We start from the raw sequence: 14024 nt of genomic DNA on the forward strand, positions 1-14024 counted from the left end.
GTTGAAGATTTGATCAACACATTGGTTTCATCAACACTCATTTTTGCTTGAGCACCTGTGAGTCTGATTCCGCAGGCCTCCAGAAAGATTTCTTTGACTTTGACCCTGCCTGGCAACAAATAATGGATGAAATGTGATTGGTTAAATGCTTTCATATGAAAATACATGTCTGGAAGCAGCACAGCCAGAGGAAAAGCTATGAAAGGATGTGGACAGACCATTTGGAATTATTTAATTGGTGTTCATGGACAAAATATACTTAATTGAAACAGATATTTTTTGTCTAATAGAGAAGGCCTTGCAAGCCCTGCCGGCCAACCACTCCGTTTTCCCCTTATTTGCCATTTTACTGCAATATGTCATTTTTCCATATTTAATGAAAAGGGCTCAAACGGTTTCTTCATTTTTATTTTTTTTAAAAAGTTAGTTTTACTTTTATCTCAAGCAACAACCATTTATTATCCTCACATTGTTATTTAAAAATAACGGAAAATCAACAACTAAAAAGATATTTTCTGAGTTGAATGATATCTGTTGAAGGCTGATAAGAATGTACTTGTTTCCCTCAAGTTATTTCCACTATACCAATACATATCAAGTTACTATTCATTTTCTCTTCATCCTTCTTTCTGTCCTCCAGGCATCATCGATCTTTCTCAGGTGCCACACTTACCTGTCCTGGTCCCTCCCTCTGCAGGGACTGGCAGTTCCCCAATGGATCGCATAACATACATCCCAGGGGGGAGCGCCACCTTCCCTGGCAGGCCATATACCACCTCCCCCATCTCACCTGGTATGATGAAATACACAGAAGTAAAATTAACAATACAAAGAAATGAATCTTTTAATCATTTTCATATGTCTTGTGAATAGTTGGCTCTTCACACATGAACAAGATGCAAGGCACATCCTCCTCCTCAGAGCGGGATCGTGAAAGAGACCGTGAACGTGACAGAGAGCGGGAGAGGGACAGAGAGCGAGAGAGAGAGCGTGAACGGGACCGAGAAAGAGACCGTGAGCGAGAAAGGGACCGAGACAGAGACCGTGACAGAGAAAAGGGTGGCTCACTAGGAAATGTAGAACATGCCCCTATATGGCGCCCAGGTATGAAGCAGATGGGTTCTTTTTATGTCTTTCAGCAAGTTCAAAGTGTTGTCATATGCATTAATACCTGTTTCTATGCTTAAGGTACAGAGCATAGCTTGTCGAGTAGCAGCAGTAGTGTGAGACCTTCTTCCCAACCATATACCCACCAGCATTCCCCAGTGTCTCCTCGTACTCAGGAGAATGTACAGCAAAGACCAAGTGTCTTGCACAATACTGGGGGCAAGACTCTTTCTGTCGAACACTCAAATTCCTCTGTGTTACGGTAAATTATTTTATATTATTATTAAGTTTAATCAGTTTTTTTCCCCCTCCCTCTACATATGTATTATTTATTTATTTATTTATTTTATATAACTTGCCAGGTCCATACCCTCTGGGTCATCCCGCTATCAAGGCTACCCTGGCCACCTACAGGTCAGGACAGGCATACCTCCCGAGGCCTACCCATCTGTCATGGACTCAAGCACAGCCAAAGAGCAGAGTCGTGATGGAAACAAAAACAGGAGCAGTCTACCCAAGCATGTACAGGACCAGCACGGGCCTTCTAGTAAATCTGACCCCAAGCTGTCCAGTCCTAGTCAAGGAGGAATGTATCCAGGTTCCTATGCCTCGGCTTCAGGCCGACCACAACATCTGCTGCCTCCCCAGTCAGATAACCCTTCTGGCCGCGGAGAAAGCAGCACACCTGGTAGGGAAAAGATTCAAAACAAACCGATGTCCATTCAGGAACAAGAGCTCCGAGCACTTGGTAAGACCACCATGACTGCGGCCAACTTCCTAAATGCGTATGTGTCAAATTTCATGTAAATCAGGGATGCCATAGACAAGCATGCTTGTTGCCAACAGCCCCACTTGATGATAAGATGCTTTGGATTCCAGGGTCCCCCTCATCAGCCTCCCCTATTAGTCTGTGCCCTTTTGCACGCTATAGTGGTTGGCACTATTAAATTAGCTCAATTTACGTTTGCATTTGCATTTATTTTGTCTTTCAGTATTACACTTTTAAAATTATTTGCGTTTTCTTTGCCGACTTAGAACCACCAAGGGTGCCTTTTGTAAAAACAAGCCTTTGGTCTGTCCATATTGGTCCAGGCTGGCTGTGATTAATGAGCGGAGGCAGTTGACATGCTGGATACAGGATGAATAAGAAATAAATTGCAAAAAACAGTTTGTTGAAGAGCAATATCCACAGTGTCCTTTAAGGTGTTATTTCAAGGTAATGAAAGCTGGATATCCAATAAGGCAGAACATTTTTTCTGCTTATTTTCTCTTTGCTCTTTTTTTCATAGAGACTGTGACTTGAATTTAACATGTGGCCATGTGGCATCCCCCCTTCTATTCACCTGCATCCTCCGAACCAAATTTTTGCCACATTTAATCATGACAAGAGTATTTAGATAAATGAGTGGCATTTTATTGCCTTGGTGTTTCTTATCAATACCTTTAAACATATTTGACACCATCTAACTTAGATAAGTAAAGGAGAATAGTACTATACTCCATTTATGAACCGTCACTGTAAGCCAGTTAGATAGTTACACTAAAATAGCACTCTGCTGAAAATGTAATGTACGACCAAACTGCCTCTGGTCCCAGACAGCAATGCTGCAGTAGAAAGAAGAGTGGGGAAGGGAGAGGGCTACAATAGCTTCTTGCACCGCAAAACTTTGCATGCGCCTTTTCAACCTCACGGTAAACTAAGCTGATCCTTTGTTTTTTATTCACATGTGCCAAATGCTCAACACATTTTTCTCAATCACACATCTGGGAATTTGTCTATCATTTGGAATGTAGATGTAATGTTTTGTTGTCTGCTATATGTCACATCTGTATTTTTTTTACAAGCCTGTAGGGCAAGTGAATACTTCATACTAGTTTCAAATGCGTACTTTTGATCTCTCCTCTCTGCTACGTGCTCAAGTCAAGAGAAAGGTGGCCTCCCTAATCAGACAGATGTTTTGATATCATCACCTTGATGCTGGCATGCATTCAGTAACAAGTAGGCAAGATCAAATAGAGTGAGATTCAGACGGTTACAAAATTTTGTTTGAATGAGCCTGCAGTCCCCTCTGTCATAAACAACTCATAGTAGTAAACACAACATCCTGTCTCTTTGGAGACTTTTTCTCGCTTTGCAATCAGAGCAGTCCCCCAATGATCAGCTCAAACTATTTTCACCTGAGATGAATATTGCAGTGAAAGAGGTGTGGGGCAAAAAAAAAAACCTGAATATATAACACAAAATATAGCTTCCTGAGAGCCTACAGGTAGAATGTTTTATTCTGACAATTATTTAAACATAAGAATTCAAAACATTTATTTGCCATGGCCAGGTCTAGTTTGGATCCTACAGCTCTTAGGGTTTTTCTATCTATCAGACCATTAAATTCACAGTTTATAGATAATACATTATAACCTACAAGGCAATTTGTCAGTACAAATATGGTTTCCTCCATGTTGGCTGGGTGTTTTTTTAAGACTTTCTCTTAATGAGCAGTTGGTGACTTAACACAATTACATCACCATTTCAATGTATTAGTCAAGTCCGTCTGGAAACTATAAATCATTTTAATATCAGAGGTAGCTTGTAATGCTCAAGTAAATACACAAAGCCTTTATTTTCACAGAAAGTAAAACAGAAAATACTTGCCTTTGAGCTTTCTAACAGATGTTACAGTACCAATCTTTTGTAACTGCGCAGCTAAGTTGTGATGGGCTGACAGATCTCTCAGATTTATGCATGACTTCATTGTCCCATTTTGTATCCGATTGAACACTTATTTTCACTGTTGTGTATTAGATTTTTTTCTGTCTTTTCATTCTTCTATGCCTGCGTGTGTGTATTTAACTCAGCTCAACAGAAGATTGAGTCACATGGTCTGTACCGCCCTCCATCTGAGGAAAGGCTATCCCCTGGTCAACAGCCTCAGTCGCCATGTGTTAAAGGTAGCCAAAGGGTGGTCACTCTGGCTCAGCACATCAGTGTAAGTGTAATTAATTTTTGCATCACAAAAAAGAATGGTCATAACTGACCAAATCATATTACTTTCACAGTTCTTTACAAAGCAATTAAAGAAAAAGGGTGCACAGGTCAAAACAAATTACATGTAATGGAATGTAGTCTCTTTGTTACTATGCCAAAATAAATTTTTAGTTTGTCTTTTAGACTGATAATCAGTAATTATGAATTTAATGAATGATGCTTTCCTGAAACAACCCCCCCTCCTCCTCCCTTCCTACAGGAGGTGATCACTAAAGATTACACCAGGCAGAGTCAGCAGCAGCAACAAGGTTACCTTGGCTCTCCGGTCCTGGACTTGACCCGTCCACCCAGTGCCTCCCAGCCCACTCTCTCCTCCCAGGAGTCTGGCCAGGGTATCCGCTATACAGAGGTTGCTGGGGAACGCAACAGAGACCGGTAAGTGTTCTCAATAGGCATGGTTAAAAGAAACATTGCATAATAATATCTAATGGATAGATCCCCGTTGCACATCAAAGTAAGTAGAAAAAGGTTTAAAAAAATAAGTCTCTTATAATAAATACAAGGAAATGTAATAGAAGGACAGAATCTACGTCCCCCCAAAACACTTACTATCTTATTAATATGATGAGGCATACAAGCAGCATCATTCTTTGTGTCCTCTGCAGGTCTCCTCCTCAGCCGAAGGCATCCCCTATCAGCATATCAAATGATGGTATTGAACCAGTGTCTCCTGCTGGAGCCAATTCTGAACCTGAAGGCCAGGGTGGGTCCTCCTACCCTAATGAGCAGGGAGAGCAAGGGTAAGACCTAAAAATGCCATGTAATTCTGTGAAAAATATAAACGTGTTAGCTTTTTTTATTGTGTAAGTACATACCACACAAATGCAATCCCTGACACATATAACTACAATATCTCATAAATAGGAAAAAATTACTGCAGCTGATCCCATATTTAGATTAGCAGAACTGCAGCAATAAATAAATCTTATGTGACTACTGTTGTTTCTAAACATTATTTGTTGTATCACATCTGAAATCATATCTCAGTGTTAGTGTTATCAAACTGGAGGCCCTCAGGTTTTATAATTATTGTCCAGTGTATAGTGTTCATTGAATCCTGCACTTCAATCTCCAGTATGCCACAAGCCATTCTTTTCTAGACTGCAGCAGTAGGGTATGGCACATGTAATCAGTATAATCATTACTGCATGTATGTTCCATATTTGAACTCCATAATATCAGCTCTTACAGTCAGTTCCTCCAGTTTTCCCAAGACATCATACTAGCCATCATGCTAATGAGCATATGCTCATTAGGTAATCCACGGTATACTCACAATTTGTGAGGCTGATCAAAATATATCAACTTGAACCTCGATGCTTCTTTGCAGGTATCTGATAGCTATTTGTTTTATTTATTTGATTATTACATACAAATCTCCAACACACTTTTTTCTAATAGTCCCATTGATGGCAATCGCTTCTCAAGATGCTCCTCTTGGTATGAATGAGGTTATTTGTCACTATACTTATATTTGATCTTTTTCTCATGTGAGAGTGAGATCTTGCCTTGGATCTTTCTTGAATAGTTTCATTAAAGTTCTATGATGAAACCTCTTATCTTTGAACAATTGTTTTTTTTTTTTTTTTTTAAGTCTATCAAGAGTATCACAGTAGCGTGATCATGGTGTTTTCTTTTCCAGAATGGGCTCCCGCTCCCCTCCAAATGCCTCTCAGCCTCCAGCTTTCTTCAGCAAGTTGACAGAGAACACCTCAGCAATTGTGAAGTCAAAAAAACAGGAGATGATCAAGAAAATGACCGTGGTGGGAAATGACAGTGATTTCAGTAAGTCTTACTTGTTTTTACTAAGCATAAGTTCTCTCTCACAATTGAGAAATTATTTTTTTTTTAAAGAATACCCATCTTTCCTCCTAAAATGTATGAAACTTTTCAAACTTTCAGATGCAGGTCAACCTGGAACAGAGATTTTCAATATGCCAGCATCAACAACTGCAGGTACTATGCTTCAACTTTGTCAATATTTTAATCTTTTTGAAAACCTGTCTTGAAGTTACCGGGACTTGCAAATATATCTCCGCTTTTGTACATGACTGTGATAGAAGAATGTTTTAGACTCATCACATTTTTTATGAAAAGGACTCTGCCTGCTTCCTGACAATTTTTTCTGAATTTGTAATGCTAGAAACAAAATTTTCATTTTAGAATTTCTTTTATTGCTCCATTTATGAAAGTAGAAGGGACTTCGCACACTTATTTGGAAATTCAAAAAAATTGAAAATAGATCTGGTATGTCACATTGCATCAATTTAATGGTCATTACCTGCAAGCCAAAAATCAACTCAGGACAAAGAAATAACAAAATAATCTGTTAGGTTATAGTGGCCAGCATAACCTTAAACCAAGACTGAAATTTGGTTCATATTCAAAGACATTGCTAAGCAGACTTTGGTACCTGATTAGAGTATGTATCTGTCAGGGGAGGGAACAAGCAGATAGACTTTTGTTTCAGCAAAGCTACCTCTTCCTGGTGTTTAGTTCTAGATAAATGGATTACACATTAGCCACCATGGCACACATTGTAACCCTTTTGCTTTATGTGTACCCTGGCGCTGCAAGGTCCTAAAAAGGCATGGCAGGTGCTCTTGATAGGAAATAAATGGTGTCAGTTTCCACATTATGACTGTCTAAAAAAAATGACTCGGTTGCATGCAGGTCTTTGACTGACACCTGAAGAGAAAAAGATTTAATCCCTATAGGACACATGCCATGGCCCGATTCACTAAATTTTAAATGCAGATCTTCAGAAGCTCCCTTACTGAAGGTGTTTTTACTCTGATCTCTCAGCTTACATCGCCAAGGTCTCCATGTCAGTCTGGGATTTTGCATTTGTCTCGTAACACATATGAATCATGTGTTGTTTTTTTTTCCATCAAAACATATCACCTTTTTTACTGTTGTAGCTTGTGTGTTTTTATGCTCTTAAAAAGTCACTATCCTCTATTTCTCATTCTACTATATCTTTTTCTTCTACCTCATGTTTCTTTACCTCTAATTTACTAAATGCCTCTCTTCCCCTCATAGGGCCAGTGAGTGTTCGTACCCACCCACCTCCAGAGGCACCAAGTAATTCGATAGGTCTGGAGGCCATTATAAGAAAAGCCTTAATGGGAAAATACGATGATCAGTCAGAGGAACGTTCCCCAGCCAATGCTGCTAACCCAATCGGTACCAGTGTGCCTGCTGCTATGGCTGTAGCTGATGGACGTGCTGAGGACTGTTTCTTGCAAGGTACAATATCCTTATCAGTAAATCAAATGTCTTCTACTTCAGCTTTTGAAATTAGAAATTACTCAAAGGATCTTTGAAATGCGGTTTGAAGATCAAATCATTTGTAGGACTTGAAGGCTTCCATCTTACATAAAATGCCATCAGATTTTTTTAAACCTAGAAATCTAAAATCAGTGCTTGCATGAATGGTATACAGTTACAGTTAAGTCCTCAGCTTTCATCCTACAGTGACAAAAATGGAAAAGTACAAATTTGGTAGCTTTTCGCAAACAAATAGCATGATCCTTTCACTAGTCCAAAAACATATTCTATACACTTGGTTCAATTTGGAGAGTATTAGATAGCTGGAAACATTATGCGCCATACATTTAAACTCATTCCTTACTCTCTTTTAAGGTGGAGGTAAGTCCTCAAAGGGCAGCGGGCGCTCCAATGGTCGCAAAGCTAAGTCTCCTGGACCTGGCCTTTCAGGGGGGGAGAGGCCTTCCTCTGTGTCTTCAGTCCACTCGGAGGGAGACTGCAACAGAAGAACCCCTCTCACCAATCGGGTCTGGGAGGACCGTCCATCATCTACGGGTATAAAGCCTTTTTTTTTTTTTGTTTGTTTGGTTGTTTTATTTATTTATTTATTTTTTTCCCCTTTAAAAAAAAAAAAAAAAAACTTTGTCCATGTTAACACAGAGTGTGACTTCACCACTCTCCATAAGATCAGGTGCAAACTAATTCAGTACACATGGACCATTTAAATATTTGCATTTATCCTCGATGTAACGGTAATGTGACCCAACAGTTTGTCACTGTTTGTCACCATGACTGTAATGTCATTTGTAACTCTTACCGCCGCAAAAGGTGTTGAGAGATTTGCGCTCAAGCACCCTACAACTCTATCAACATATCCTTTAAGATCACATTTCTATCCTGAGACACTGGACATAATGAGATAGGGAAAGGGGTGCAGAACCCTCCCATCTAATCATCGAATACAGATGTTGGTTAAACAAGTGAGTAATATGCGTCCTTTTGGTTAGAACCTAGAGTGAAGTTTGTTTGTTTGCTAATCAAAAAGCTCAAGTCTCACTTGATTTGCCAAGGGTGAATTAACGTATACATTTTTAGCTGGAGTTTTTTTCTATCGGGCATTGGGTCTGTAACTTTTCCACAGGATGCAGCTCATGGTCATGATATAATGGTTTTCTTTGCTTGCAGGTTCAACTCCGACTCCCTTCCCATGTAACCCGCTTATGATGCGCTTCCCTGGCGGGACAGGCTCTGCACCCCCCTCCTCAACCGGCCAGCCAGTAGGCCAGGGCCCAGGTTCAGGACCTGGACAGGGTCGCAGCTGGGAAGAGGAGCCCAAGCCCCTGCTCATGTCTCAGTATGAGACGCTGTCTGACTGCGAGTGATCCTCTGATGCTTTTATACAGCGGTCAGCCCTCTCTGTGCCGCAGCAGCCATATGCAGATACACAGGCTGAAACATCTGCAACCCTGCCTGCACCATTCCATATCTGCATATCCTGGTCAGTCATCAAATTAGGATCATATCCCTTCCTGCATACAGCATGGGCAAGCTGGAACACCCCTGCTCTGAGCGAGCATGTGTGTTTGTGCTCTCATATAATTACATTCACTCCTGAACAGCTCTACAGGACAAATCACTTTTTTAAACCTTTCCTCACTAGCCTTATCGATGAAGGCACATTGATCTGCACCTTCTGGTTGCACTGCTCTAATGTGCTCACACTTGTGTGAACGGAGTTCTTGCAGTTGTGTTGTCAAGTCCACTTCGGAGTCTGATGGCAACTGCTTCAGTTACAGATTTTGACTGCCAATCTGCTGAGAGCACCAGCACACAGCAAGGACCCTCCTACGTTTTTGCTGTAGCCTCCAGATTGCAGTGGGCCTCTGCACTTCTGCCACTACAAGAGTATGTACGAGGGATGGAAGGAGAATCAACATTTTCTTTTCCGTTGTTTTGGTTCTTTTTCTCCTTTAAATTCAGTCAGTCCAGTCTGGTGTTTGGAAAGTGAGCTGAGACCTTTAGTACATTTTCATGATGAACATTTGATAGTTATATTCGTCGTCTCTAATCTGCAATGATGTATCTTTGGGTGTGGGGTGGGACAAGAGATTGTTATGCAGGAGGGTCATATCATTGGTTTACAGGGTAAACATGTTGTTCATTGCTGATGTCATCTTATAATAGGGAAGATCCTGAGAAATAGCGAAGGCCTATTGACATCAGGTTGCCCATGTGGGGAGAGATGCTTTGCCAAATGATGGCACTGAGACAAGTGACACTTTCTCACTGTTTTTATATTAACCATGTCTGTGTTTGCTAAAACAGTTTTGGATATTAAGCACTTAGTTGTCTTGTCTGTTCACAATGGCATTTTAAGAATCTGTGTTTCCTTGAGCAGGTGAGAAATGGACTCAACAGCATAGACGTCCTACTGAGGTGGAATCCTTTAATAGTTGTTTGGTCTCGGCACTGATATTTTAAAAGCTCCCACACTCAAAGCCACAATCAGATCTTTGTGAATGGCGACTGTATCGCTTTGAGCAGGTACCGACTAGCTCTAAAGCTGCTTAATAGCAAACTCCACGCCAACACATAGGAGTTGCCCGCATTAAACACCTGACATTCAGTCCACGGCAGAAGTGGCCTCAGCTGACCTGCCAGAATCCTGTCTGCGAGCTGTTGTGACAGTCTGACCTTTGATCTTTAACTGCTTAGATTAGGAGCGTGTCAGCTCCTCCTCTATGCAGTTTTTGTACAGTTATAACCTTAGTGTTAAGTGCCATTTATTTTACACACACAGTACTGAAGTTACCAAGTGACGCACAATTTTTTTTTTTGACCCCCCCACCATGCCAGGGTTAATCATGTCCACCGGGAAGTCTGAAAACAAAGCAACTGAAACATCTTTTTTACTTTTTTGTGTGCATTTTTTTCTTTCCAGGTCCTCCACAGCCTTAGTTTTTAACTTGTTCACTTATTAGACATAACTCTGCAATGATCCAGTGCTGCAATGCAGGACAGCTCCATCACAGGACAAACTTTAGATGTTTGGAAGAGTTTGAGGGGAAGGCATTCATAAGCACTCTGGTTATTTAATGAAATGTCAGTAAACATTTTTTTTTGCAGTATTTAAACCCCTCTCTGTAATGATGTTGTGGTGATTCAGTCCGTTAACTAATTATTGGAGATTGATCCAGTTCAGTCTGACACTGTCACAGTGGAGACTTAACACATGACTGTTATAGGACTACCTCCTCTCCCGCCTTCACCTTACCTGTTGACGTTGAACTGTCATGCCACACCTGCTCAGAATGCTCTGCCATGTTTTAGGTCTGATTTTTCTATCAAAGAGAAGACTGGTGGAGTGTGAGAGCAAAAAAAAAACAAACAAAAACAAAATCACAACAGTCCCTCCACTCATTTTTCCTCTAATGAATTTGAAGAATGTGACAGACAAAGCCATATCTTGCTGTACCCTAAAACAGATGATGGACTAATACATTGTTTTTAAAGATTTACAGAAAGTTTTAACATTCATGGTGTTTTTGTTTTTGCAGTTTGTATATGTTCAATCCGCAAACATTTCATTGCAAACTATTCGCGGTCGATTGCCGATGTGTTCCCTGGAAAGTGGGCTGGGTGGGGATGGGGGATTGACAAACAGTACATTGTTCATAATATTTTTTGTTTTCTGTTTTCTTTTTTTTATTATAACCCACTGTATAATAGCAAGGATTGTATATAAAACTGAATAGATGTAAATATTTATGTGGCTTGCTTAAAGGTTGGTATTACAAAAAGATATTCACACGATTAAATTCTACATGCCCACCAGCAAGCTTTGTGGATAGCAGTGTAAAAATGAAAACAAATAAAACACTGCCTTAATGTTTAAATAAAAAGCTTATTGCCATTCATGATCTGAGTCAGCTGTTATGTATGTAAGGTGTGTTGTAGACCATTGGCGCTTGTTGTTGAATGAAGCTCCATCTACCTCAGTGTTGTATGATGCTGCCCACATCTGGGCAGCAACTTAGCTTCCCTTCTCCCCTGAACACAAAGTAAGTCAACATACAACCAACTGTCCAAATGGACTGTGTGAAAATAACTGAAAATTTTAATATAAAAAAATTAAATATGTACTGCGAAAATATAAAAAGAAGTATTACAAATAGGAAAGCCTCTATCGATCCAGTGTCTGACAGGTGTGTGCCAACGAATGGGATTGAGGCAGGGTCTCCAAACAATTTTCTGCAGGTACGTAATTCCCTGGATGAAGACAAACGTCCTCAGCTGTCTCTTGAGTAGGTCATGATTTGCTGCGCTATAGTGAAGGTCACATTGCACATCAATCGTGACTTACGAGTTGCAGTGTATCCCTCAGTATGGGCTCCTCTGTCATCAGTCCTTCTTGTCACAAAGCCACAAGACCTTTGTAATTCTCATTTAGACTGGTTCAGTCTCATGAGATTGGTATTTCCTGCTGTGGGTCTATAAGGGTTACCGTAAATACTGGTGGAGCAGTAACTCCTAATGAGGACTGGCTCTCTGATGTTCATGAAAGTAAAACTTGCTGATCAGTTCTTTTTAATGATTGTTTTTAATTGGTTTCGAAATTAAGTGTAATTGTCACTATGGAAATGTGTCATATTATACAGTTTCATGCTTCAGAAAAGAATGATCACCATCAAATCTGTCCATTTCACCTCAAGCTGATTTTATATTGATTATCTTGTTGATTTGATATTGATTATATCAAGCTGATTTGATATTGATTATCTTGTTCATTCTGATAGTTTCGAAGAGAACAACTGAAGTTTTATACTATGGTCTACAAGTCCCTAATTAACAACAAATCTTGCATTTTAATTTTTGAGCTCTTAAATTCTCTTCCAGATTGAGAATTATATATATCTATTTTTGATTTTCTTAATGGCAAACTTGTAAATGAGTGTTTGTCATCATCCATATTTCTCATGTTTAAGTATTTAAACCAAATACTTCTCTTTATTTAATCTTCACCTCATTCTCTGTGTACTTAGCAGTTTAAAAAAAAATTCTCACCTGGAAATTTAAAATATAATACAGTCCAAAAGTTATTCAATGCTTCTAGATTCCCTATGCATGCTGTTTTGTCATTTTTAAACTGCTTGGATTTCTTGCATGAATCAAACTAGCTCTGACAAATGAGGTGTTGTAGACCTGCAGTCAAGCCTGTTTGCTGATGCTGGGAGCCTCCCATTGCTGAGAGGGAAAGCGCAACAAAACCTCAGCCCACAAAGGGAGCTCTTATTTTAACTAATATTTAAAGCCTGTATGCCTTAACATAGAAGAGGGCGCTACTTAATGTATTGAATTCAAAGTACAGAATCTTACTGACCAGGAAGGCCTGCTTGGTACTCCGACCTGAACATGACACACCAGAAGCTACACAGCTATGGCTTAAATATCACAGTTTCCTCCTAGCTCTGGATTTCAGCTGAGCAAAAAGCTCCTTTTTTTCCCTGAAATATTACTGACTAAATTCTATACTGAACTCCCTGGGGTTTTCCTCATTGTGACACCAGTTGCTTATTTCAGCTTTGTTCAGGATTTCAAAGTTTCACCAACCCCAAATGTAAGGACAGCTGAATGTAGGGAATTTAGATGTGAAGACTTTCCTTACTCCCTATTCATAAAGTGACCTGTTACTGCCTCTAAAATGTATACATTAAATGAGTTACAGGCAGTTCTGTCGAAATCTTAGGAGAGAGACCTCAAGTGAAAACGCTGGGGTGTGTTTGTTTGCTGTTTTTGAATATTGATTTCAAGCGCAGAAGTTCTTTTCGTAATGGGAAAGGTTTTTTTATCAGACAAATTCATTATCTATACCGCTTATCTTGCACTCAGGGTAGCAGAAGGGCTGGAGCCTTTCCCAGCTGTCATTTGGTGATAGGATTCACCGTAGACCGGTCGCCTGTTAATCACAGGGCCACATAGACAGAAATACATACATTCACACGCTCATTCACACTGGGGGCAATTTTCTTCAACTGACCTATTGCATGATTTATGGCCATGGGAGAAAACCGGATAACCTGGGGGAACGGGGGAAATGCAAAGTCGACACAGAAAGGCCCCAGAATCTAAAACAGCTGCCCAACTGTGCCACCTGTTGGACAATTTATTGGGAAAAAAATATCTTATCTGGGAAAATATCTAAACAACTGAAGTATATCATTTTGCCCATCTGTAGAAAATGTCTGACAAGTAAGTCCCTTTGCTGTTGAAAGACTTGTCTCAGCCACAAGAGGGCATTAACTGCTCATGTTTGAAAGCATTCGTTCTTGCCCATAAGTTAAAACTTCTCCATACTCCATCAAACCATCCTGCTATTGTCCCTCGTGAGTCTGCTGTCCTTCATGGTCCTTCATTTTTTCATATAAACAGAATCAAATCCAGGATACCTGAAGTCATGCATAGGTACACCTCCCAAACTGCCATGCTGTGGCCGAAATAAGTATTACTATGACAACAACAAATCTTGAAAAGTGAACAAATCAAGGAAAAAAAAATTATCTCTGTTGCCTTCCAAGCCTTCACAGAAGATTCACATCAGCAGATA

At 40.0% G+C, this 14024-nt stretch overlaps 1 protein-coding gene across 5 annotated transcripts in view; it reads left to right on the forward strand.

Moving 5' to 3' along the window:
- The window catches only part of ncor2 (nuclear receptor corepressor 2), a 105823-nt gene extending 94486 nt beyond the window's left edge, over positions 1–11337 (forward strand). For 3 of the 5 annotated variants that reach the window (XM_086174404.1, XM_086174403.1, XM_086174405.1), the window contains 12 exons: positions 641–793; positions 874–1104; positions 1189–1369; positions 1470–1855; positions 3961–4091; positions 4350–4525; positions 4756–4890; positions 5793–5935; positions 6053–6106; positions 7193–7399; positions 7796–7975; positions 8606–11337. In XM_086174404.1, the coding sequence (XP_086030530.1) occupies positions 641–793; positions 874–1104; positions 1189–1369; positions 1470–1855; positions 3961–4091; positions 4350–4525; positions 4756–4890; positions 5793–5935; positions 6053–6106; positions 7193–7399; positions 7796–7975; positions 8606–8802 (2174 nt within the window). In that variant the 3' untranslated portion in view covers positions 8803–11337. The remainder of the gene's footprint in view (positions 1–640; positions 794–873; positions 1105–1188; positions 1370–1469; positions 1856–3960; positions 4092–4349; positions 4526–4755; positions 4891–5792; positions 5936–6052; positions 6107–7192; positions 7400–7795; positions 7976–8605) is intronic. The other 2 variants (XM_086174406.1, XM_086174407.1) reach the window with 1 other exon arrangement.
- Positions 11338–14024: the final 2687 nt, after the last annotated feature.

This window comes from Fistularia commersonii, chromosome 26, assembly GCF_037954325.1.
Source record: "Fistularia commersonii isolate RoL2024-O1a breed Wild chromosome 26, RoL_Fcom_v1.0, whole genome shotgun sequence".
Taxonomy (NCBI): domain Eukaryota; kingdom Metazoa; phylum Chordata; class Actinopteri; order Syngnathiformes; family Fistulariidae; genus Fistularia; species Fistularia commersonii.